The sequence below is a fragment of the Nyctibius grandis genome, chromosome 3 (assembly GCF_013368605.1).
Source record: "Nyctibius grandis isolate bNycGra1 chromosome 3, bNycGra1.pri, whole genome shotgun sequence".
Classification (NCBI taxonomy): Eukaryota; Metazoa; Chordata; class Aves; order Nyctibiiformes; family Nyctibiidae; genus Nyctibius; species Nyctibius grandis.
Genome location: NC_090660.1, coordinates 60379188 through 60407136, shown reverse-complemented (window position 1 = coordinate 60407136; position 27949 = coordinate 60379188). Strand labels below are relative to the sequence as shown.

Here is a 27949-nt window from a genome sequence, read left to right as displayed (position 1 = left end):
TCACAGAACAAGATGAAAATATATCTATAGCTTTACTGAATTCTCTTTTGAATACAAAATGTCTGTTGTATTGGATAAGGCACGTGTCCACGTTTTCTTTGTATAAATACGTGCAAAATAATCTTTTACAGTTTTAAAAAATTAGTGTTCTCTTCTCTTCTTGTTGTCCTTCTTTATCTTTTTGCTCTTTCCTGCTTGTTTAGATGACTCTTCCTGAAATGAAAAACAAGCATTTAAAAATTTAATCATCATTCTTATAGACTGTGAGCATTCTCTCAAAGTCACCCATGAGAATTATTTTTAATATGAACAGTGTTCATAGTTCACTGGTATTTATGAAAGTTTTGAGTTGTATAATATTTAACCACTCAGTTTCTTTAATTTGTCTGCTCATCTTACTATTGAGAAACTTTTGCCTTCAGCAAATGATAAAATTATAGACATAGCTATGCCAACAGAAATATATAATGTAAAAATAATCTAAGCCGGTTACCGGTATAGGAGTACATTTACACTATACTGCAAAACTGCTTCTAGTGTGGATGTGGCCTTATCAAGACGTATACTGTACACCAGTACATTAAAACCATTTCCCTAAGTGAAACAAACTTATGCTGGGAAAAACAAAATTTTGCCAGTCTTGATGGATCATCATTGTAATGTTCAGCTTACTCTGACTGCCAATTCTGAAAAATAAGACTTTTCTTCAGTAGGCATTTGTCACAAGCCTTCCCCAAAACGGTGAAGGAATCTGCCACTATGCCTGACAGAACCTGGGACATTTTAATCTTCTCCCTTCTCTCTCTTGTACATGGGACAGAAACGGACAATAACAGGATGTTTAAATTCTGCTATTCTGAAGTTAGCTATAAGAATACTTTTTCCAATAGCCACATCTATGGTACTAGAATAATAATTACCACAAATTCCATCTGTTATTTTTCTGATGGACACTGGTAGCAAAACACATTTGTTAATACACAATAAAGAAATACAGTCTGATTTAAGTTATTAAATATATAAAATAAATAAGTCATTTTTGGTACTAAACCTTCTCTTGAGGGTAAATACTTAAAAATCTTGTTAGAGCTTCCTTTCATTTTATGAGCAACGCATTCAAATAAGAACATTGATAAACTGCCAACAAGGTAAATCAGCAAGTATATTCAAGCATCTCTAAAATGCAAAAAGCACGTAACTGAAAAGGGCAGGGGGAGCAATGGGGAAGAATGCTCAGCTTTCAGCCACAGCAATCTTAGATACTTTCATATAAAAAAGAAAACTGTCAGTTTTATACTTTTTCAAGTACCCATTAGTAATTATTTCCTACTGTCTTAAACTTTCTATTGTTAGCACTTACATACTGTAATGTACATAGACATATCTAATATGCTGTTCTGAGGATGAAGAAATGAAATGCTGGAAAACAAGAACATTAAATGATTAAATGACCCAAGTCCCTTAAGAAGTAAAATGCCATTTAAAGACATTTGGAACTTTGTCTTTCAAGTTTTTTAAGCTCCCTTGAAACATTTTCCCTTAATCTTTTCTGTAATAGTTAATGTAACTTTGAATTCATAGAATCATAGAATGATCCTTCTAGTCTAAGTATTTTTTTTAAATGGTGTCTATCATCTGTAATTCTGAAAACTGCTTTGGGTCTAATAAAGCCTTCACTTTCTAAAATGCCTACTAGTTACAGTGATTCCCATGCTCAGTCTGCCTACATACTAGAACTGGTGGCACAGGTAAGCATGAGAAGCAGCAGTTTCCAGTTTGCTGAACATGCAGAAAGAGGCATCTCCCCTTCCCATCCTCCCCCAGCCCTCCAATTTGTGTTCTGGACCAATGTCCTCAATGATTGCACACTTACAAACTAGGTCACTAGCTTCTTTGGAAGTTGTTCAGGATTCTTTGCACTGATCCTGTGCATACTATGAGTGCATCAAAGCAACCAGACGATGACACAGGTAGCATGGCTTTTCTTCTGGCTTCATCTGACAGTGACAATTTACACAAGTTCACATATAAATGTCTTCATTCTAAGTGGCAGAAACTTACCACTGAATGTACATAGTTGTATTCCACAAGTACATTTCTTGCACAATTGTTTATATGTTTAAAACGATCTGGTCCTAAGAGAATACCTCCATACCAGCGGGATACCACGACTAACACATTGTGGACATTCAAAATCTGTTTAAAAAAAAGAAAAAAAAAACATTAAAAAAAGTTGTTATTTTTTAATTGAACTAGTAGTTTTTTTACTGTTGACACCTATTTTAAACATAGAAAAAGTCTACTGTCTTGCATTTTTAAGAAGAACTTACAGTCAGGTCTGTGTCACACATGTTATCTGAGGGTAAGAAATAAAGTCAGCAGTTGTGGTAAGTTTCCCTCTCCAAGCTCCTACCCAAAGGTAAATTCGAAGTAAAATGACTCAATATATATCCCTCAGAAAGAGCACAGAGCTATCTCATGTGCACTACAGTTGCTCATCCATGTGTCAAAGGCTTCAGTCATCAAAGGGAAAATTACTGAGTTACATTTATTATTCTTTGATATGACAAATTATTATTTCCAGAGAACCTCTGTCACTAAGCAGATTGTCTATCCACATTTTTTGAAGTGCTGATAGATGAGGCTAGTAACAGTCAGGTGACAGGCATGATTCATATCAATACCTAAAATGCCATAAGCTAGTACTGTTGCCACGTGCAGGACAGCACCTGGATAATACATAAAAACCTCTGCATTTTCCAGGTTTGATACATAGCCCCTTACAACCTAGCAGTTGCTCTCTGAATTCAAAAAGGCATATATAAAGTTCACACAATATGAAATAATTGCATTAGCAATTAGGATTGAAAAGAACTAAACAACCTTTATATAGCTTTTTTAAGAGTAAGTAAAATCAAGTAGAGAGCTAAACAGAAGAAAAGTGATGGTTTATTTTACTGCAATTAAAGGCAAGAAACCTGGAAGGCCTTCAACAGCTTTATTTTTCACTAAATGTGACTTGCCTAGACTGGAAAACTAGCATTTATTCCTCCTTACAGCAATTCTGTCCTCAAGATCCTCACATTGTCAGCAAACACTAGTCACACAGGGAACACCAATTGACTAAGTATCAGAAAGAAACACGCATCTTGTGAAAATTTAACATACACATTACTGCATGGAAATGTGGAGTGACAATCACCAGTTAGCATTTTTGCTCACATTTGTCTTGCATGGTTAGTGACCATGATCCTGAATTTGTCCCTCAGACTAAGGCATCTGAAATCTCTGTGGAAGGTTGTTACTTATAAACAGCTTTCTCTGAAGTCCTGTGCAGTACTACACAGATGGCTGGGAGCCAGACAGAGCAAACACAGCTTTATCTGCATAGAGCAAAAACATTGTGGTCTGTAAGATATCAGGGTGGTTTGGTGGAGGTGAGAAAAATCCCTTAAGAGCTAGCTATCAATAAAGCATGTTAACAACTCTTCATCGTCTCCATTACGGACAAAAATATATATATATGACTAATTTGAACAATACTATTAGAAGATTCTATCATTGTTTCTGAAAATAGAAATATTCTTAGAATTTTAAAATGAAAAGCATAATGTAAAAAAAAAAAAAGGATTGGGACAGGTTTTGTGACAGGCATTTTCTACCCTCATTTACTCATCGGCCATAGAGTCTATGTATAGCAACTGTTCACAGTAAACAGGATGCCAAACATAGTTGGGAAAGTTTTTAACTCTAACTTTGAAAGAATTAATCTAAAATACGGTTTCTGGTAACCGGAAAGTGCTATCTTCACTGAAGCGCTAGGTTTATCTGAAACAAGATAAGATTTCTATTGCAAAAGAAGAACTGTAAGTACAGCAACAATAAAGAGTATTAAACCACCTAATTTTCATGCCTATATCATATGTTGTAAGGGCTTATAACAGAAAAACTACAAGACCTGTGAACATCTAGAAGTCAGCCCATAAACTATTTTTATCTTTTCCCTATTAGTGAAAATTGCACTTTTCTGATCACTACAGCAGTACTCTTCCAAAACAAAAATATTCCCAGTAACTAGGACTACAGATGGAGAGAGATGATTCATACAATTTAGACACATTCACATTTGAAAGGGGAAAACTTCATGTCACCTTCTAAACTGGATTTTTACGGAACGTTAAGTCCCTAGACACTTTCAAAGTCTGACAACTTTCAAAAGTACACATTAACATGTTAAGAAAAAGCTGATAAGCTCAGAACAAATTGAGGTACAGTAACTGCAAAGTTGTTTCTTTGTATTATTTCTATGACAATAATGTTTTTACACTTAGCACATATACTTGCATATATTACATAAAGTAAGTTTTCCTTCCCAAGTCAGGTTTGAGTTACTTAGGAAGTTTCAAAAAGTTCTAAGTGAAGAATGTCAAAATATTTCTATTAATTATATTTTTTTCAGAAAAAAAAAGAAAGCTTTGAAATTAAAAAAAAAAAGCTTTAAAACATTCTCTAGGAATATGAGTACAACACATTAAACAACAGTATATGCAAGCAAGCAAAGGACAGGAAAAGAAAACCCTTGCTGTGAAGGGGACATCAATCTAAAAATCGAAATTAAAAACAATAATTAATTAGTGTACTGATACAGCTAAGTGACTTGAGGCACTTCATGAGATGTACCCAGCTGTCACCTGTAGTTATGATATTTTATTTATGGTTTTATTAGGGCTTGCATCATGCCAGTGAATCAAAATTTATCAATCTCAATTCACATTTAGTAGCAACTTTGTTGAGGGAGTATTATTTCAACACTTGAAAACTAAAATACATGTGAGTATGAGGGCTAAGGACCCAGAACTGGGAACAGCACAAAGAAACAGATTAAATGATGAAAACAACCTTAAACTCCTTCACCCCCACTACCTTTTGCATTTGAATCTCTACTCTGCAAGTTCAAATTTAAGCATCTTTTTTATTACAAATATCTGAGGAAACTGAATGAAAGGCTGTGCATAGGTCAGCTGTTACATTCTGTCAATCAGCTTCTTCCAGTCTTCATTTTCTATATACCTTACACTACATAGTAAGCAGAGGAATCAAAACTTATGTCTCTTTTAAACTGTTCAAACTATTACTACCATCTATGAAACACTACTTGTTTCTATGACCCAAGACTTGGAAATCCCAATTTACTACATGCATGCAACAGTCCGTGGTTTTTTTTTCACCTTTGAGAAAGCAATCATCTATTCGGCTAAAAGCAGAGCAAAAATTAAAATAATCTTCTACAAGTTTATTTACATTGTACTGATTTTTAAAATCTGTTCAAGACCTCCAGAAGTCAAAGATAAATTTCTGTAACCTGCATAAGATGAAGAAGTCGTCCACCTGCTGCTGTCTCCCCATCATCTTCACAATCCTGTAAGAATGTCTGCTTATCTTCACAGTATATTCTTAAAAAGAAAAAAAAAAAGAAAAAAAGAAAAAAAAAACCAGACAAAAAATGTCAATCAACTAATATTTTGACATGATTAATGAAGGGATCTTTCATACACATGTGTATCAATTCTACTTCTCTACTAAGGACATTTACAGGATGAGGTTTAGGGTAAACCACAAATATTTAACTGTACAGTACAACAAGTTTTGAGAATTTTTTACATAGACTTTAGCTACTTCAGGTTAACTCCAGACTCATTACCAGTGTCAAGTCCCTAATAAGAAAAATCCTTAGTTTTTAGCCTAATAATTATACCTAGCTGAAACCAACTCCATCAGGTACAGGTTCAAATTATGGTACACACCCACAAGCTGGAAGAACTCCGACAAAAATATTATTAATAATTAGTCAGGTCTATATTTCAGCAGCTGCGTGAAACTACTATTGAAAGTCGCCTTCAGATTCTCCATGCCATCTCCTTTCTCGGAGGGCACTCCAGGAAACTTTGGGTGTACTGTTTCATATAAAGGACAGCTGCCCAGGTCTAATTTTCCAGAAGTAATGCTCAGAGGTCTACTGCTTGTTACCAATTGATTTCATAACTTCCCAACTCAGTTAATACACACGTGACACAATGACAAAGAGGTTTGTCGGTACTAGATGACAATATATGAAGCAATAAAGTACGTTTCTGTTGCTTTTTTTGAAGTGTTATTTAAATAGTATGAGTGGAACAGAAGCCAGATCATCATCAGCAACAACAGAAACCCTCTCTTTTACTTAGGTAGCACTTTTTGGTAAAGTAAGCTTTCACTTCTCTCATTTCATGTTTCATTCGGGATCATGCCAGGACATGCATGAAAGGATCAGTGTCTATACATGTCTTTTCCAGATGGCTGGTTCCTCCAGTAATGAAAGGGGCTCCTTTTACCATCACTTGCATTCCTCAGAAAACCTACGTCACTATCTGGGACTGATGACCAATTCATTTCACATAAGTCTACTGTTCACCAATAGTTGCCAGAGACAGACCACTGTCAAACTCATTTTTACCTGTTTCTCATTTTCCCTGAAGTTTCTTGTATTTCAGCTGAAACTTCATATGTCACACGTCTGCATCAGGCTTTGTGTTTCAACTCTTATTTCAACTAAAAATTTTCAGCTATTTCTAAATATAAGGTTGGGGGGAAAAAAAGTTACTTTGCCCAAGTAAAAACACATTTAGTTCAGGATGATGTAGCATTTCTATGCTCACACACACTATACAAAATATAGTAACAGATGTTCAAATCCACCTTGTCTTTTTTTATTCCTAATGCTGCTTTACTATCTTGACATATTTCCTACTATATGTTCTTGACCTCAAATTCAAAATAAAGCCTAAAACCTTTACCATACAAATAAGAAACCTGCTCCCATAAAGATTTAATAGCAAGGAATTTCGTTGATGGATTTTACTTTTCTCATGTCCTGCACTCATGTCAAAGAACACTGAAAAAAAATAAACAAATCACTATTCATCTCTCACCTGTATGCATATATGTTGTGGGTAGCACTTGCTATTTTCTTATTCTCGTATAATTTTTCAAGAACTCTCTTTACCTTTAAAAAAAACAGAAATAAGCTTCCTTTTATAATGGGGATTTCATACACACCATCTCAATATCACTGTTAAACATCTTCTTAGTACTATAGTGAAACAGTTTTACACGTTGACATAAAATGAATTAGATATTCAGTTCGATAACTCAAGCAGCAGCTTCTCAGTACCCTCATGCTCCTTTCAAATAATTTTTCTAAGATACTGAAAACAGCTGTTCCTTGAATTTGTACATTGTGTACATTCATGTTATTGCTGAAGATGTAGAAGTGTCAAACCGCTTTACTAAACAAGAGAGACAGTAAGATCTAGAAAACATTTTAATCGGTACTAAGTATCAATTACGTATGCTTACTTTTTTCAACTATAACATTAAGCTGAAATAATATAACACAACTTGACATACATTTTCCCATTACACACTGCATTTACCTGTTTAACAAAAACATGTTACGTTTAGAAAGTTTTACTACCTGTCAAGTTTTTCCTTTTTCCTCCAACATACTTTTTTCAGAGTTTCCAATTCACAGAAAGAATAATAATAAAAAAAAATATTCTGTTATGGGTCTGAAAGTGTCAGTATTTCCCAGAAAACAGATAGTCCCACGATGTCCATCGCTCTGCTTTTAAGAAGCACCAAATTCAAAACATTTATCAATGTTCATCTTCTGTTCCTAATTAAACAGCTAGCAATTGTTCAACCCATTCCAATTTGGTCTAGCAAAAAGCAGAGCTTTCATGAAGACATTGTTTTAGTACATAATACAAAAATAATATTACTTTGAACAAAACATTACTGAAGTTGAGAAAGCTTGGGAAAACATCCTTGGCAAGTAAATTGCTTTCCACTCCAAAGAAAAATGTCTGAGAAGCAATCAATATACATATTTAACATCTGTCTTAGCTATACTGTTCTATTTCCAATTCTTCTGGAAGAAATTCAACTTAGAAAAATCACCTCAAATGTAAGATACCTCAATGAAAAAACTATTATTAACAGAGAACATTGCTTCAGACACCTGTTTTCTCCTTTTTTCCCCCCTAAAGAGGAATATTGAATACAACTTACAATACTTAATACACTTTCATAAATACATTTCAATACATGGACTTAGGGTACAAAGCATATGAAATTATCATCACCTTTGACGTTAGTTATTTGTCAGCTACTAGGCTTTAGTCCTAAAACCATACCTTAAAGATTCATTATGTGTCTGTACTAGCAATGAACCTCCAAGACAGACATCTTTCAGCTAAGCAACAGCTTATTCTTTTTCTTCTTGTAGCTCCTGAGCCTTTTTTTTTTTCTCCTGTTCCCCTCTCTATTATTCCTGCTTTAGGGAATTAATGGATGTAATTCTCTACAAGTCAGTGAGGCACCTGCTCATAAAAGACACAAGATGCTTAAACAAAAGATCAGTTCTTAGTCCCATTTTACTAAATTAATGTCAAGTCCAAGAGCCACATACATTTTAAATGTCAGAATAAGCCAAACTGAGACAAGCAAAAGCAATGGTACCAAATATAGCCTGCTACTTCAAATATGCCCATCACTTTATTTGCCCCATAAGGTTTATGGTAACATATTCTCCTATGTAAGTAACTACAGTATTACTCTGGCTATCATTACTGAAAACTAGATTAGAAGTAAAGTTCCACTATTAAAAATACTCAATAAAGGAATTTACACAGAAATCTGCGTACTGTCTTAAAATATCACTTGAGCACTGAAGCATCTCTCTTATGAGGAGAGGCTGAGGGAGCTGAGTCTGTATAGCCTGGAGAAGAGAAGACTGAGGGGGGATCTTATCAATACTCACAAATACCTTAGGGGTGGGTGTCAAGAGGATGGGGCCAGACTCTTCTCAGTGGTGCTCAGTGACAGGACAAGGGGCAACAGGCACAAACTGAAACACGGGTCCCATCTGAATATGAGGAAAAACTTCTTTACTCTGAGGGTGCCAGAGCACTGGAACAGGCTGCCCAGGGAGGGTGGGGAGCCTACTTCTCTGAAGATATGCAAAACCCGCCTGGACACAACCCTGTGCAATGTGCTCTGGGTGACCCTGCTTTGGCAGGGGTTGGACTGGATGATCTCCAGAGGTCCCTTCCAACCCCAACCAGTCCGTGATTCTGTGAGGTAATGTGAATCAAGATGAAAAATGCACGCAGGAGCATCAGTCACCCTCCCCAAGCTGCACCTTCCCGCTGCTCGGGCAACACAGCTGCTCTCCTCCGTAGTCACACTTACAGGCAAAGCCCTTCCATGCTCCAGGCTTCAACACCTCTCTGCACACAGAGGGAAGCCAGGCATCTCAGTCCCAGCGGGAGCAAAGCCCACAAGGCTTGGGGCAGCCACCGCTGCCAGTCAGGGCTCCGTGCAGCAATGTGCCCATGCCCCATCTTTGCGCCGGGACTGGAGAGCCTGCGCACCCATGCCAGAGCCACCCTTGGGTGCTGGGTCTGCACCGACACCCTCTGCTCTGGACTCGCAGAGCGGCAACAGCCACGATGAGAACTCGCTTCTCACATTTGCAGTTGAAAATACCCTTCGTGGCTCTCCCCAGAGCATCTCCTGAGCAGTCCACGAACAGCTGCTCATTGTCTCATGGGCCACAGACCACAGCTAAAGCCTTTGTCCTCACTCCAGGTTCTGCATGGTCATGTTTGAATGATGGGCTTCAGTAAAGCCAACACACATGTATGAGCTACTGAGAAGTGCTGATTCCTACCGCAGATAAATCAAACCTTTCCCTTACTGAAAAAACCACAGTCCTGCAGAGAGGCTGTAATTTAAAAGGTTAAGAGAACATCATGGAGTTTCCTGGTTTGGGTTCTAAACGTTCACTATTAAAGAACATTAAGTGCTCTCCAGCCACTCCTCTCCCAATTCATCCTTGTGCTGGCGTTACTCCCTCCCAGGTGCAGAATCTGGCATTTGCTCTTGTTCAGTTTCATGCCATTAATGATTGCCCAGCGCTCCAGTCTATCTAGATCCCTCTGCAGGGCCTCTCATCCCTCAGGAGAGCCAACAGCACCTCCCAGCTGGTATCATCAGCAAACTTGCTAACGGTGCATCCAACTCCTGCACCCAGATCATTGATACAAACACTGAACAGAACCAGCCCTAGGGTTGAGCCCTGAGGAACACCGCTGGTGACCGGTCCCCAGCCAGATGCAGCCACGTTCACTACAACCCTTGAAGCCCTGCCGTCCAGCCGGTTCTTCACCCAACGCATCATGTACCTGCTCATCTCACAGTTGGACAACATGTCCAGAAGGATGCTGTGAGGGACACCATCAAAAGCCTTACTGAAATCCAGAAAAACCACATCCACCACCTTCCCTTCATCAATTATGCAGGTGACTTTATCATAGAAGGATATCAGATTAATTAAACACGACATTCCCCTCGTGAACCCCTCTTGACAGTGCCCGATGATGGCATTGTTCTTTAAATGCCTTTCAGTAGCACCCAGTATGATCTTCTCCATCATTTTTCCACGTACTTAGGTCAGACTAACAGGTCTTCCCTCAAACCCTTCTTGTAGATGGGAATAACACCAGCCAGCTTCCAGTCAGAAGGGACCTCCCCAGAATCCCAAGACCTTTGGCAGAAGATCAGGAGGGGTCCTACCACAACATCCACTAGCTCCGTCACTACTCTGGGATGAAGCCCATCAGGCCCCATGCACCTAGGGACATTCAGCTGACACAACTGGTCCCTTACAATTTCACTGTCCGCAAACAGAAAGTCACTCTTGCCGTGGTCGTGGTCCTCCAACTCAGAGGACTGGGTCGATAGCTTGACAGAAGCTTGAGAGAACATCATTGAGCTCCCTGGTTAGGGTTCTAAAGGCTCTAGGGCAAAGAAAAGCAGAGGAAACCAACCCAAGAAAGGGGCGGGAGTGCAGAGCACCAGTTTATTTCAGTTGCAAAACAGATTTAGGTGGTGTTTCACTTCTACTTCATTCTAGACAGCAGCACGGAGAGCCTGCTGACAGGTGGGAGCATCACCTGGGTACGTGGCCAGCCACGACAGAAGCAGCGCTCCTGAAATCACACAGCGGGGGTTATTCACAGAAGAGGGTACGGCCATTTCTGCATGGGGGGAACATGCCCAAGGGAAAAACTTCAGGTCTGGGGCACTTTGATGCCCAGCGCTGCAGCCTTCCCCATCCCTCCCTGGGGACCAGCTCCCAGGGGCAGCGGGACGCAGCGCTGCCCCAGCACGACATGCCAAATGCAAACTCCGTTTGATTCACTTCGGGGCTCAAACCAGCTCTCTCCAGGAAAAGAAAACTGGGCTTTTTAGCAATTTCTTCTGACTGCCACATCCTGTCACCACGAGGTGGGTGCCATGCTGTGACGTCACCGTGATGCAACAGAGGCGTCACCTCGACGCTGGAGAACTTCCAGGCAGCTGGTGCCACAGCCCTTCATCCTGCTGACCGGCAGCACCAAGCCTGGCTGGTCGCGGAAAGGGCGACAGCTGGAAGTTGCAGCCAAGCTGTGAAGAAGAAGATAAAATGGAGATGCCTTCACCAGAGACATCCTGGGATTCCAGTACAGACGATTCAGACTGGTGGGCAGCTCCAACCTCTCCCGACCATCAAGGATGTTATACGGGAGCATCTGGGGATGCTGCCAGCGGACCTCCTGCAGACGAAAACATCCTTCAGGGTTTCCCTCATGAATCCTGCGCCCCCGCCACACGCTATCGTTTCTATGAGGACATCTGCCAGCACCAGCCAGTCCTCAGCCTGCTCCTTCCTCAAGAATCTCCGGAGGATTGTCGGCAGCCATCGCTTCCAGTCAATATGGTGGGGCGACGATGGGAACTGTGTCGTGATCGCAGACAAACTCTTCAGAAAGGAGGTGCTGGGGAGGAGGGGACACCTCAAGATCTTTCAAACTGAGTCCATGAGAGGCTTCATCCAACAACTCAAGCTCCATGGATTCTGCAAAATGGAACGGGATTCCTTCGTATCTGCCTCCATCAAGGAGATGCAAGCCCTAGCAGCAGCAGGGTCTGCTCTGGGCAAGGTACGTCGGTTCCTCTGCACACAAAAGAACCCTCGGGACATTCATGGGGAGAGGTTCGCGTTCAGATAAAATAAGGCTTTACAAGGTGGGAGATGGGGATGGGAGCAAACGGCCTGATTTCGTCTCACGGGTCATTGCCAGGAATTCTCGATGCAGGATTTCAGAGGAGCAGAAATGCTGATGAAATAGATTTTGGTTATTTCTGCTTACTTGGAATCTGTGAAACAGAAACATAGTCCCATCGTATCGTGCTTTTTTTTTGTGCTTGCTCTGTACCTGGCTGCACCAAAAGTTTACATCTTCTTGTGGCATCTGCTTAATGCTCACAAGATACACATCGGCATCAGCATTACTCCTGACATGACCGTTCCACGCTGAGGTGCCTGAAAACTAGTGGTATTTGGGTTTCTCCATCACTTTTTAGGCTTTTGAAACACCTACACTTCTCTGCTCCCAATTACCAAAAACACAAGGCTGGTTACTACTTCACAAAACCCTATCCTAACATTTTATTCAGCCTAAACTTGACGTTTAAAATGCCCCAAAGACTCCGTTTTAATACCCATGTTTGTCTTTGCTGATGCAGATGCTCAGTTATCAGATCTCTGCCCTTGTCCTTCTTCAAATGACTGCAACTAACTCCTCTCCTTTGCATTTTGTAGCTGCTCTTCTACCACAACCCCTTTTTTAAGAGGGATTACCCCAACCTCCTCGGGACGTGCATGCAAAGTGCTGGTGAGAGAAGGATGAACAAAGAGCACCCAAGAAGATGATGACGATCTCATAGTCAGCTGGTGGTAGGAGCTGCAGAGGAGGAGACCACCCAGATATCAGCAACCACCAGCTCCTCCCTGACCGAGCCACGGGCTGACACAACCACCCAGATGCGCGATGATGGTCCGTCCCCATCCAAATGGCACTGCAGCCACAGCCCCAGCAGCAACGAGGAGGGCAGCTCATGCTCCATCATCTACCTCACCATGCCATCTCACACCAGCCACAGACGCCCCACAGTTCCATCTGGGCAGCCAAATTTAGCTGCTGTGCCGGTCCCCGGGGCTGGCCTGACTCTACTCTGCGTTCCACAGCTGGGGATGGTCATACCAGCAGCAGCTTCTGCTGTTCCCATGCCAGGGTCACCGCACGGACAAGCTCCAACCCACTGCTACTGCCCAACCTGCACCTGCAGAGCAAACACTGCAGCTGCCGGCGACGGGGTTGGACCCCAGCAGGGGCTGGACTAGAAACAGCAGAGTTCTTAGGTAGCAAGTAAGCGTCATAGACATAGAAGTATATTAGTATAGAAATAATAGTACTTGGTTTGTTGTTTTCAGTAATAAATCTTTTCAAGTTGCCTCGTCTTGTCTCTACAGTCTCACAGTCACTGTCTCCACACCCGGGGCCGGGGGGGACCTTCAGGGACATGAAGGGTCTGGCTCCAGCCCGCGAAAGCCAAAGGCCCTGGGCAGTACTGCTGCACTCAGCAAAACCCAGCAAGAGGCCAGCCTGGGGCTAACCCAGGAGCTGCCCCAGCACCCCAGGGCACTCAAACCAAACCAAACCCAACCCTCACAGCTCCTGGGGAGACCATGCCCCTTCCTCCCCCAGCTCAGACCAGGGGCGAGGGGCAGCGGGGCTGCAGGGAGCAGACTTGGGCTTCTCCTGCCCATCCTACATCCCAGCTGGGGACGACTACAGCATCGCAGCTGGCAAAGCCACACAGCTGTCCTACGGGAGCCACAATCTGGGCTTACCGGAGCAAGAACCTCTCCCATCAGCATTCACTAAGGCTTCCTTTAGGGAAGAGGCTTTCACCAGGGCATGTAAACGAGATGCTACACCATGATCCCCCTCCTTTCCACACAACAGGGAATTTCACGGCTTGGTGAGAGCAGACCTGTAACACCGGCTGTGGAGGATGCTCCGCACTTCACTGCCATTTGTGCTAACAAAACACACTGCTCATGAGAAATTACATCACGAGTTCATAGGTTTGCAGTAAACATGCAGCGCTACACAGCACAGTCCAATGACGGAAAGATTCCCCAAATTAGGCCCCAAGGTAGGAGAGCTGAGCGTGTGATTCCACCTCCCATGTTAAGCATCCCTACACCAGATGAAAAGAACAACAGCCAATTCAGCTGGCACTGGGAAGCACCATACAAATATATTTAATCTCATGCCTTGTCCCGATGACTTTAAAATAGATATTGCTGAACCAGTGGCTTGGGCTACAGAAATTGGAGATCTTCAGTAGCATCTGAGAGCTTTCCAGGTCTGCACAAAGTCATTGAGGAGCAGCTCAAAGTGGGAACACTCATTCCCATCAGTGGGAAAATGAGAAGAGAAGACTGAGGGGGGATCTTATCAATACTCACAAATACCTTAGGGGTGGGTGTCAAGAGGATGGGGCCAGACTCTTCTCAGTGGTGCTCAGTGACAGGACAAGAGACAACAGGCACAAACTGAAACACAGGAAGTCCCATCTGAATATGAGGAAAAACTTCTTTACTCTGAGGGTGCCAGAGCACTGGAACAGGCTGCCCAGGGAGGTTGTGGAGTCTCCTTCTCTGAAGATATTCAAAATGTGCCCAGACACGACCCTGTGCAACATGGTCTAGGTGAACCTGTTTTGGCAGGGGGTTGGACTAGATGATCTCCAGAGGTTCCTTCCAACCCCAACCATTCTGTGATTCTGCGATATCATTACAGCACACAAATTATGCAGATACAGTATGATGGGCACACACTAATCTCTTCAGCTGGTAAAGCAGATAGCTTTCACTACAGGTGCAGTGTTTACCCCATTCCTCACCTCTTTTGGCTTTCTTTCAGAAAAGTGAGTCCATACCACAGTAAAGCTTCCCTGCAGTCTGAAGACCAATCACCTCACACTGTACAACAAGACTCCATGAAACAAGACGGATTTGACACTTGGGAGATTGCTCGATATTTATACTAACCACATACCAATAAGTCTTGACTGGAAATTCCTAGGTTCACTGAGTATATGTTGTCTTATAAAAAAAGTCATAATAGAAGAAATTAAGAATGTCTTTGCATGCAAAAGGGAAATTACTAACCTGCTTTAAGTGAGTACTATTTCTTGATACAGACCTGCCCTTTCCGAAATCCATGTCTGTGAGTACAGACTTCCTCATAAGTAGGACCACTCTTAATTATAAATCATGACCAAAGAGCAATTTTTTTAAAATGAGAAAAGGACATTAAGCCAATGATTCCAATTTCTTCCTTTTCTAAAGCAACACAGCTCATATGGATTCACAGTTCATAGTAACAGAATGCAGCTAAGAAAGTCCCTGATTGAAGTGTTACTTTAATGAAAATGGTAATGTACCGAGTATTTTAACACACTGAGTTAATCCACATGAACCTAATGAATAAAATTACTTTCACTTTGCAAGCAGTAAAAGAACTGCTCAGAAAAGCTGAAAGTGTGTTCAAAAAACCTCAAGTTGTATCCAGATACAGAAAAATAAGAGAGATTACAAGATAGATGTGAAAAGCACAGCACATTTTTGAAGGTGGGAAATAAAATCCGTAACGATTTTTTTCCTCAAACACATAAGAAGCTGAAGCTTACCAGAGAGCTGTACTGACAGCAGATAAATATAATATATATAAAAGAATCATTTAAAGAAAATACAGCTGTAGCACAAAAACCTAAATGAATGTACAATACATATGAACTTAAAAGGTCAGGTAAAGATGATACAGTGGAGTCTTACCACAGAATAAGGTTGAACAAGCTGATAAAATGAAAAGAAACAAATCAGCAAAACCAGATCATATTTATGTAAAAGTATAAAGGGAATTGGAGTATGAAGCTGTTGAACTACAGCTAAAGTATTTAACCTACCAGTGAAAACTTTCTGCAGCAGAAAGTGACTAATGCAATACCAACATCTCAAAAGTACTCCAGGAAGGCTGCAGGGAACTAAAGACGAAGTCTTATATCCATACTAGGCAAACTAATGAGGGGGAAGCAAAACCCAAAAAAACATAGACAGCTTAAAATGTTACAGCTATTGTTTAGAGAAATATGCCTCAAAACCCTGTCAATCTGTCAATATTCTTTCAGGGTCACTGAGCATGTAGTAGATCTAGCTTACCTGGAATTTCAGAAAGCATTTGACAAGATCCCTTACCAAAAATTCTTAAAATAAAAGCTATAATTGGATAAAAGGAAAGAGGAAAATCCTCTCAAGGTTTAACTCTCAGTTAACGACAAGAAAAGATGAGTAGATCAGTAGTTTCCCCACTAAACAGGGATCATCAAAGGAGACTGATGTTGATAGATGCAAAGTGATGCACAAAGTGACTCCAAACTAATTATTAGCATTTGCAAAAAGAGATCTTGGGGTTATAAGACATTTCTATAAAAACACCAGCTCACTGTTCAGTAGAGGTCAAAAAAGTAAACTGAAAGGTACTACTAGGAAAAGAACATGGAAAACAGAAAAACTCTTCACACCACTCTAGAGTGTGTGTGCAATCCTTAGAGTGATTGCATCTTCAGTGTTGTGTATAGTTGTAGTCTGCATCTCAAAAAGGTTCCAGCATACATTACACATACCAAAATAGACGGGGGGTCTTCAGCCCGGAAAATAGAAAACTAAGGTCTATAAAATACGATAGATGTCTATAAAATCCAACCACACAGAGAAAGCGGAGAAATGCAATAAACAAAGCTATGAGTGGCTGATTCACAGCAAACACAGGAAGACATATTTTCATACAATGCTGTGGATTCTGAAAGCTAATTCTGGTGCAAGACGCAACTGGACAAATTCCATAAAGGATAATAAAAAATCAGTAATATTAAACACAAGGATACTTTCTTTACCTTGCGTTAAACTGCTGAAAGAGGGGAAGCATGAAGGGAAACAAAATGTAGCTGCCCTTTTCTAGCACTCTGTATAGGTTTACATTCGCCAATGATTCTAACAAGAGACAGGAACATACTTTTTTACAACTCTAGAAGCATGCTTACTCCTCTCACTTAAGTCTCAATAAAGATTTACTTATGCGTTATCCAAGTGTATTTTTCAACAGAATTCCTTTCTGAAGGAGGGAAAACATTTATAAACTCTTTTAAATTCTTTTTCCAAGTAACACATGGCAGACTCAGTAGCTTTCAAATATCTTACAATAAACTTGCCAACATCCAAAAGTCAAATTTCAATGTTGTTATTCTCTTACATCTAATACACATAATGGTAAAGAACAGCAGGAAGCACTGCAGAGCTGCTATTTAGAGCTATTTAGCTGACAGTGAAAGCAAGAAACTGATGACTACTCAGACAATATTAGCACACAAAGATGCGACGACAGACAGACAGACATATTTGGCTAATCACAAGTATTTCAGTAATATTTTGTCAAGCTCAAAGTACAGACAAAAAGAGTAGAACTGATCTCTACTAACTTGTCTGGGTGTCACAACTGGAGCCAGATGTGCCTGGAAAGTACTCCTTCGATCTGTGATTGGGTTTCCGTGATGTATGAATGGCAGTTCTTCATCTATCGATCACAAACAAGGAAGTGTTTGTTTTCTTTTAAGGGTACTGAAACAATGTATATGGCTACATAATTAAAGAATGTCTCAATTTTAAAAAAGGGATTTGTTAAAGTGAAGTACACAAGATGACATACAGAACTGCCAAAAATATGTTGTTTTTTTTTCTTAAAATTGTTATTAATCTTTATTATAATTTTAATATTATTAATTTTACTCAAAAGCTGAGTAGAAAACCAGAATCTTAAGGCCTCTCTTGTAAATTATTTAATCAGAATTAACATGGGCATATTTTTTACCTTCTTGACTTCCAGATGTAATATAATTTAACATTTGAATTGGATCTTTCTGAATGGGTTCATAGTCTAGAGAAAAATAATCTCCATCATCTTCATCAGCTTCTTCACTGGTTTTCTTAATATCTGGTTCTATTAAGATACAAATAGTAGAATTTATTACAGATTTTTTTGTGAGACAAGTAAGACAAAATTTCAAATTTTTTTTCTCAAAAATCTCTGGCTTTTCAGTTCAAATCAGTTTGCCATTAAAAATTATGAAATGCAGAATACTAACATTAATCACAACAAAACCCAGAAACTCTTAGTCCAGTATTAACTAAAATCTTCCTTAGAATTAGGAATATAATACTCATGCTATGGGATCCTTGCATAATGTGTTCTGTTTCGCTAGTAATTAACAGTATTTCTAAGAAGAAAAGAACAATAATGTTTACCATTTCCACTAAACATTTACAATGTTACCATTAAATTAATCTGAATTTAGAGACCAAAATAATCTGATGTTTCACAAGAACTCCTGTCATTTATTGGTCATTTGAGGAAAAATGTAGAGCTGTTGTTCAATGCTACTTCATGCGGTTATAAAAATCATTATATTTGAAACATTTCTCTGGACATGTTTCAAGCACTCTGGGATTCCCAAAATCCTATTTCCCTTCATGCACAGGACATACAAAAAAAATACTCAATAGCAAAAGAGTAAATATCACACAGAGTTAATGCTCTGACAACTGGATGTAGACGGAATCTACCATACATACAAGTTAATATATTACAGTCTAATCTCCTATTTAGAGGGCCTATGATGCGGTGATGATGCAGTTTTGATAACACAGGTATTTTCCACAAAAAAGCAGAGGGGTGATACAGCATGTTCAAAAGGCCTAAAAAAATCATTACACATATGAAGTAGAAGCCACGAGACTGTTGTCAAAATACCCAACAAACTTCGAATATTGTCAGTAAAATTTTCACTTGTCAGTATCCACTCCTTTAGTCATGTCAATGAAAAATGACTTTTTAAATGTTGTGATGTAGCAACAACATGCACACTTTATTGAAAGACTAAAACTAGACCTTATCATGAAGCAGCACTGAAAATATACTTTTTTTTTTTTCCTCTTCAGTCTTTTATTCCTCACAGGACTAAGCTAACATCCATGACATAGAAAAATACTTCTATTTCCTTTTGCCACAACTGCATGCACGCACGTCATTCATGCATTCCATAGCAGTTTAGCATTTTAATGCACAAAAAAAAAAAACCCACCGCTTTTTGAAAGAACAACTGTGAATTTACACAAACTCTCTCACTAAAACAGTAACAGCAGAAGAATCACTGCAACTCTAGTGATGTCCTTCTCATCCCAATATAGTAAAATGCAATTAAGATGGAATACTTGGTCATTTGTGCATGTTCCACTGAAGTTTTTCTCTTGAGGCTAATCCCAATCCTCCAAGAGTGCACTCAACACCAGAAATTAATTACTGATATGAATGATTCCTTTGCAGAACAGACGACAATGCATAATGTTCCTGTGTGCAGCACTCCGCTTTCATGCAAGTAATTTAACTCCTGAGAGAACTGAGGACCTTGTTCTAGTTCACTGAGGCCACCCCCCTCCTTTTTTTCCCCTATTGCTTTTTAAAAAGGGAAGCTATCATTGTAAATGGGACAGCTACCATTGTAAATGGTCAATGGGACTGAGTCCAGTTGGAGGCCTGTGTCTAGCGGAGTCCCTCAAGGGTCGGTACTGGGACCAGCACTATTCAATATATTCATTAATGACTTGGATGAGGGAATAGAGTGCGCTGTCAGCAAGTTCGCTGATGACACAAAACTGGGAGGAGTGGCTGACACACCGGAAGGCTGCACAGCCATTCAGAGAGACCTGGACAGGCTGGAGAGTTGGGCGGGGAGAAATTTAATGAAATATAACAAGGGCAAGTGTAGAGTCCTGCATCTGGGCAAGAACAACCCCATGTATGAGTACAAGTTGGGGACAGACCTGTTGGAGACCAGCGTAGGGGAAAGGGACCTGGGGGTCCTAGTGGACAACAGGATGACCATGAGCCAGCAGTGTGCCCTTGTGGCCAAGAAGGCCAATGGCATCCTGGGGTGTATTAGGAGGGGTGTGGTTAGCAGGTCGAGAGAGGTTCTCCTCCCCCTCTACTCTGCCCTGGTGAGGCCGCATCTGGAGTATTGTGTCCAGTTCTGGGCCCCTCAGTTCAAGAAGGACAGGGAACTGCTAGAGAGAGTCCAGCACAGAGCCACGAAGATGATTAAGGGAGTGGAACATCTCCCTTATGAGGAGAGGCTGAGGGAGCTGGGTCTCTTTAGCTTAGAGAGGAGGAGACTGAGGGGTGACCTCATTAATGTTTATAAATATGTAAAGGGCAAGTGTCATGAGGATGGAGCCAGGCTCTTCTCAGTGACATCCCTTGACAGGACAAGGGGCAATGGGTGCAAGCTGGAACACAGGAGGTTCCACATAAATATGAGGAAAAACTTCTTTACGGTGAGGGTGACTGAACACTGGAACAGGCTGCCCAGAGAGGTTGTGGAGTCTCCTTCTCTGGAGACATTCAAAACCCGCCTGGACGCGTTCCTGTGTGATATGGTCTAGGCAATCCTGCTCCGGCAGGGGGATTGGACTAGATGATCTTTCGAGGTCCCTTCCAATCCCTAACATTCTGTGATTCTGTGATTCATTCTGTGATTCTGTGAAAACAATAAGCCATGACACTGGAGACTGTTGGTTTCTGTTATTTAGATCCAATACAAAACTGGGCATAAAGCTTTAACTTATAATGAAATCTTACTTTGCAGTTGAACAAGAAGTAAACTGAAAGAAAAAGTGTATTTTCTGAAGTACCTCGATCTGATGACTGTGCCTTTTCTATCAGAACTTCTCGTATCTTCTCCACCCATAAATAAAGTATACTTTCACCAAGGTTCTGTCTGGAAGTTAAAACTCAGAGTGAATTAATAATCATTTTTGCAGATTTCACTTGGAAAGTACACCAAATAACATACAGATTTCAGACATGCAGAAATAGAACATTATCATCTAGTGAGATAAAGAGCTTAGACAGGCTTGTGGAAAGTTGTGTCTCAGTAGTTCACTGAGTGAAACGCATGATATCTGCATCACCATATACTCTCTTTGTGACTTGCTCTTTTTTCTTTCTTTTTTTTTTAAACATTAAAAGCACCAATGCTGGAGGAAAACAGGCAATTGACAGAAACTGGCCGCTAAAGAAAGGGAAAGCAACTGTGAGAACAGTAAGTTGGACAGTCCTCAGTATTTTCAAAAGAATACTAAGCCAGGATATCTAGCCTTAGAGCTTGCTCTGGATCAATTTTCTCTACAAAAAGTACTGTACTGCCAGTGATGAGCTCCTTCAGCCACTCTCTGGCTGTGGGGGACTCTTTCCCTTCATGTTTGGGAGAGGGGCTCTTCCTTGGAACAGCCCCACTTCCTCCTCAAGCAGTCAGTGCAGACACAGCAGAGGTTGATCTCAGTGGACTGTGATAGCAGGTCAGTGGCAGTAGACTCAGTGAAACATTGGACTGATAGGCTAGAGTTTGGGTTACAACCTGTCCTATAGGACAGGGAGGTAAGGATTGAGGTCTAGGAGTCCTTAGTCAGGGGGCACAGGTGTGTATTAATGTACTGGGAGAGGATGGGATGAACATGGTTTTTATGTATATATTCAAAGTTAAGAAACACTGCCTTTATGTGCAGCAGGACTAAACAACCCAAAATATATTTTAAATGGTGTTCTGAAAAGTTGTCTTTACAACTATATTTTAATATGTTTATGAATTGTGCATGTTTGTCAAAAAAAACAAAACTAAAGATTTAGCTCCGAAGGTAATTCATGGTTTCTCATTAGTTTTATTCTTACTGCCACCATCTGGGGCACCACGTAAGTACGTATCAGTGACAAAATTACATTTTTAAATTCTTACTTTGCTTAATGCATACAGCACTACTGCTGAAAGCAATCAGAAATTCAAACAAATATACATATTTGAAGAAAAATATTCAAGCAAAACCAAGGAATTTATAAACTTGTAGCTCTGTCTTCAAAATCTGGGCAGACTCCAGAACAATTCAATGCCCTGATTTCATGCTGCTTCTTATCATACAGAAGCACTACTTTAATACATGAAGAACTATACTTGTTTTAATGATGGAATGAGAGAGATCAGGCAATAAATAAGGTTTATCTGTTTTGCGGAAGTCAATAGCAATTTCTTCAGCTATAACCCAATTTGACTTTCTGCCTATTAGCAAATTACACTTAGTCTGAAAGGTTACCTTTCTATGCTGCTATTTTTCTTGTTACTTTTGTCTAAGTCATGAAACAAAGCTTTTTATAGAATAAAAGTCTTAGAAGAAGAATATCTGGGGGGCGGAAAGAAAAAAAAACAAACTAACAAAAACCAAACCCAAACATTTGCTACCTTTTTAAGAACTTTGGGTCTCCCGCATGACATCCTTGTCTCTAAATTTGAAAGACATGGACTTGATGGATGGACCACTCAGTAGATAAGGAATTGGCTGGATGGTCACACTCAAAGAGTTACGGTCAACGGCTCAATGTCCAAGTGGACACCAGTAACGAGTGGCGTTCCTCAGGGGTCGGCATTGGAACAAGTCCTGTTTAACATCTTTGTCAGCGACATGGACAGTGGGATTGAGTGCACCCTCAGCAAGTTTGCCAATGACACCGAGCTGTGTGGTGCAGTCAACACGCTGGAGGGAAGGGATGCCATCCAGAGGGACCTTGACAGGCTTGAGAGCTGGGCCTGTGCGAACTGCATGAAGTTCAACAAGGCCAAGTGCAAGGTCCTGCATGTGGGTTGGGGCAATCCCAAGCACAAATACAGGCTGGGCGGAGAATGGATTGAGAGCAGCCCTGAGGAGAAGGACTTGGGGGTGATGGTTGACTAGAAGCTCAACATGAGCTGGCAATGTGCACTTGCAGCCCAGAAGGCCAACCGTAACCTGGGCTGCATCAAAAGCAGCGTGACCAGCAGGTCGAGGGAGGTGATTCTGCCCCTCTGCTCCGCTCTCATGAGACCCCACCTGGAGTACTGCGTCCAGCTCTGGGGCCCCCAACATAAGAAGGACATGGAGCTGTTGGAGTGAGTCCAGAGGAGGGCCACAAAGATGATCAGAGGGCTGGAGCGCCTCTCCTATGAAGACAGGCTGAGAGAGTTGGGGCTGTTCAGCCTGGAGAAGAGAAGGCTCTGGGGAGACCTTATAGCAGCCTTCCAGTACCTGAAGGGGGCTTACAGGGAAGGGGGCTTACAGGGAAGCGGGAGAGGGGCTTTTTACAAGGGCATGTAGTCATAGGATGAGGGGGAATGGTTTAAACTGAAAAAGGTAGATTTAGATTAGATATTAGGAAGAAATTCTTTACTGTGAGGGTGGTGAGACACGGGAACAGGTTGCCCAGATTAGTTGTGGATGCCCCATCATTGGATGTGTTCAAGGCCAGGTTGGATGGGGCTTTGAGCAACCTGGTCTAGTGGAAAGGTGTCCCTGCCTGTGGCAAGGGGGTTGGAATTAGATGATCTTTAAGGTCCCTTCCAACCCAAACCATTCTATGATTCTATGAAAACAGACTCGTGATCTATAATTATCTGCTTTTTCTACCTCCTTAAGAAGACATAGTGACTGACAATATAGTTCATACTGTTTTAGATTGCAGAACTACACAATTTAGATCACTAGGGACTAGAAACCTGGTAAAACACACAATGTATATGATACAGAGTACCTCTGTTTATCTGACAACTATTTAGACACTGGATAGATAAAAGGCTTTCACAAACACTGTGCACATCAGTGACTACTCCAAAAGGTTTTTAAACAGTCCAAAATGACATATATGGCCTAAAGTACAAACGCATTCATTTCCTGCTGAACAAACAAAAATGAGAGGAGACCAGTGAGGGCTCTGACCAGCAATTGATACAGATAGAATGGAGCTCTAAGGGACTGATCTAACTAGCCAATTTAACAGCCTACAAGACTGCAGGGGAAAGAAAAGAAAAAAAGAAAAAAAAAAAAAGAAAAACGTTTCACAACCATGTTATTTCTCCTCACAGTCCCCACGTGGCAACTTGCACCAGATACTCAGGACATTTGAAGAACCACCTACAGCAGCTCTACCTCTGGTAGAGACTCCAGCAAATCCTATGAATCTGGACAGTTAAGGACCATCTTTGTCCTTCTGCTCCACTGAACAACTGTGGTTAATACGATCCCACAGAACTTTTCACTTAAAATCCTTGTGCATTTTTAACACTCCAAGTTCAATTTTACTTGCTTAAATTATCTGTTGCTTAATAGATAAGAGACACAGTTAATCAAAGTAACTTGAGTAAATAGATAAAAAACCCTCATGCAAGCTAAGTACTCTCTTCCTTATTTCATGGCATTAAAAAACATTTCTTATGCAAGATGTTCAGATTTCAGTATTTTGGGCATGACTGTGCTGCCTTATGACATATTTTCATTTCATTTAGTTTATGTTATCTTTGGGATCCAAAAGAATTAAATGAACCATATAAAATTACTACATTTACTGCCCCAATTTCACAGCAATTCAAAACCATGTAATTTGCATATTTCTAAATGTTCCATTTATTCTCATGCATTCATTATGCGTTGTTGTTAGCTGCACACTGTGATAATAAACAGTCCGCTATGTTACAGATTCTAGTTAATAGATTCTACATGTGTTTAATTTGTTTTAAAACCTACTTATCCCTTAGCTATCTTTTAAGAGAAACTGTTTTGCCACTTATGCTCTAAGACACGAACTAGTATTTTCACATCCTGCAGTTTAACATTCAAATGCAGAACAGATGCAGAAATCTCACACTTCATAGCACCAATTCATAAGCAATCTCATAGATTCTAAAGGGAGTCTATTCTATCAGGAATCAGACTTCTATCCTTATAGATAGGTCTAAACAATATAAAAGAAATTTGTCAAGAGTTTAACACAATTTGCTCTTGCAAAATGCTTAGTAAATACATGGCATCTTTAACTGTTAGATTTATAAAAGAAACGTGCTGTTTCATTGCTATTGCAGCAATCACTTCACAACTACGAGTTCATGCAGGTACATGGAGCAGCTCATGAAACTGAAAAAGCATTGTCTCCTTTTACAACATTCCACAATCTCTAACTTACACATATATTTCTTCCAAGCTATTTGCTAGTTCCATATAATCTTGTCCTCGAAGCCAAGGGGCACTATAATGAAAAGAAATACAATGAAAATTGTGCCCATACACTGATTCCAACACCTCAACAAACATTCATTTTAAAATAAATGTGATAAGCACCTTGAAAATAAAACATTGTCAATCATTCCCACTTAGCAAGATTCCAGTTGTAAAAATCCTGGTAAAAGCTTGATCACCCAGTTCTCCTTGAAGACTCCTAACTTTGGCTGCCTTTTCTTACTTCAGGTAAGAAAGCTGGACTTGTTTTTCATGGTAGGCCATTGTCTCTCCAGAGTCACCTTACGTATTATTAGCTTACCTCTCCAACTCCTTCAGCACCATAGTACCTACTCTATTTAGAATGACCCTTCAGTTCTGTACTTGTATCCTCCTGGTCTCATGTTAAACTATAAACTTTGCCTCAAGTTTACCAGCACTATTTTGTATTGCCTTGTCAATACTGCTGACCAAAACTCAGTAGATATGCTGTGTATCATGTCCCTCTATCATCCAAATCAGGGACCTGGCTTACACATCTCCATTCCCATTTTATTTACATGTCAGGAGACAAGGAGAGATCAGGGAAGGAAACAGGAAGATGGCACATGCCGTGGCTCCATCCCAACAAGAGTCAGCGCTCACATGAAAAGCATGCCTTATAATCTAAAACAAGGATCCAGACAAGAGGAGTACACCTAAGGAAGCGATGAGACATCACTGTCCAACACAACAGGCAGCAGCCGCCATACCTCCACAGCCTAATTGCTGCCTTGCCACAAAATAATGCTGCAAGAATTAGAGTTGAGGGAAGAGAGCAAATTGCCATAGGGAGCTCCATGAGGCTAACTCAGGAGAAAGAACAGAATATTCTTGCTGGAAACATTCCCCACTCCCAGTATACTTTAATTCAAGGAGTCATCTTGACTAAACTTCAACTTACACTGTAAACAGTGGTAATTTACAAAAGAAATACAAAGGTTTGAAAGAAAACTTCACTTACTTTAGTTGATAAATAGGTGGCTCTGCAGTTGGATATCCTGGCGGCAAAATCACCTGAAAGAAATTCAGGATAAGTATTCACTGGACTACCCTTCTCAGCTAGCTGAGCTTTACTGATGGACTCTGATGTCAAGCACTAGGACTACAATCAGTGTTACAAATAAAGAAAATAGTTGGCTACGTTGTTACAGAATGACAAGAAAACATGAATATCTGTATTTAGTATTCCAGTAATGGTAATGCATACAAATATTATATTTCATAGTACAATTTTTGTGGATGAATTGTCATGCAAAATAAAGCGCAGAAAAAATTTGAAAGAAGCTGCATACACGGCTATTGGACTTATTTAAGTGGCACTGCACTTCCATAAGTAGACACTTCAGTGTTTCTTCCTCTACACAAACTCACTGTTTTCAGTTCTGTAACCATAAAGTAGTAAGTTACTCAGTTAAGTGATTCAAATTTTGTTTTGCCTCCACACTTTCCAGAAAGTAAATCTAGAAGTAGTTACAACAGATTCACTGAGGTGTCCTACACAAAGTCAATGTAAAAAATACTTTTAAAATTAGTCTCTAGAGAAAACCACTGAGATTAGTTTTTGTCAAGTGTGGAATTAGGATATGTAACTACTGAAAATGTCACAAGAACATTGACATGTTACAAGAAAGATCACTCAAAAGCCTATCACAGATTCCAATCCAAAAGCTCCTTAATCCGAGTAGACAATGAATCCTATTTAAAAGGGTTTCACGCAGGCACAAGATTTTGCCTGCATCAGTCCAACTGCAAATTCTGTGCCAAACTCCTTTACAACACTATACCTGCAGACAGAGAGTCCATTTTGGTTGATCCTGACAATCATTAATCTTAATGCAGTAGATTTTTTCATCTTCATCAACAACACACCAATCTTCACCATATATGGATGAAAGGGCTTCAATTTCATCAATCTAGAAAAAGTATTATACAAAAATAAATAAACACACTCCCCCCCCGCCCCAAAGCCCAGAACCTTGTGTGCCAATCACAGTTTTAAGCCTTGCTCTTCTACAGCTTATTTACAGATGAGACAAGATTCACTACACTGGAAGGCAGTAAGTATTGGGGATCCAGTCCCGATTCACAGCGTAAGTAACCTTTGCCCAGTTCTTCCATACACACACCAGCTTTTGCATTTCTATGGATAATCCTGTAATTCTCAGCAGTGACAAGGTGAGCAAAGTGACATTGAGCACTTACAACACATCCCTGCAGCTCTCAATCAGTGCTGCTCCTGGTTAGGTCATCCCCGTGCAGGGGGAAGACCCCAAGGCCTCGGTACCCGCTCTTACTGAGTAAGAGTGAATACAGTTACCCAGCAAATTCCCACAAAAAACCGGACAGACACCTTCCACCTAGAAACTCAACACCTGAAATGGGTCTTCAGTGTAAATGTGCAGTCACCCGCTGGTGCCTGAACAAGGGCAATCGCGCTGCCACTTTGCCAGCACCGCGGCCCATGGGCACGGCGCTCCTCACAAGGCCGGGGGTCACCAGAAGCCACCTGAAGTCACCGCTTTCGACGCGGCGCTCATGCTGCCTGCCCGAGGACGGCGCGGCCCGGTCCGGCTGGACCGTAACAGCCCGAGCGCACCCGCGCTGCTCCCCGCAGCCCTCCTCACCCCCGCCACCGCTCACTTGTTGCTGGGCCGTTTCCGTGTCACACGCCGCCATCCGTACCTGAACGGAGGAGAGAAACAGCCGTCATCTGCCCGGCGCAGAGCTGTG

At 40.8% G+C, this 27949-nt stretch overlaps 1 protein-coding gene across 2 annotated transcripts; it reads right to left on the bottom strand.

The window, feature by feature from the left end:
* Positions 1 to 13: 13 nt before the first annotated feature.
* Positions 14 to 27949, bottom strand: IMPACT (impact RWD domain protein). Of its 2 annotated transcripts, XM_068396830.1 has the most exons (11): positions 27860 to 27949; positions 27004 to 27132; positions 26181 to 26233; positions 25146 to 25208; positions 20801 to 20886; positions 17925 to 18053; positions 17536 to 17630; positions 6969 to 7042; positions 5363 to 5453; positions 2062 to 2196; positions 14 to 213 (listed from the first exon to the last, which is right to left on the bottom strand). In XM_068396830.1, exons 1-11 carry the CDS (start codon positions 27893 to 27895, stop codon positions 142 to 144), a joined length of 963 nt encoding a protein of 320 aa, XP_068252931.1. In that variant the 5' UTR covers positions 27896 to 27949; the 3' UTR covers positions 14 to 141. The 2 variants fall into 2 exon arrangements, with proteins under 2 accessions (XP_068252931.1, XP_068252932.1); XM_068396831.1 differs by lacking the exon at positions 27004 to 27132 and having other exon boundaries at positions 27860 to 27934.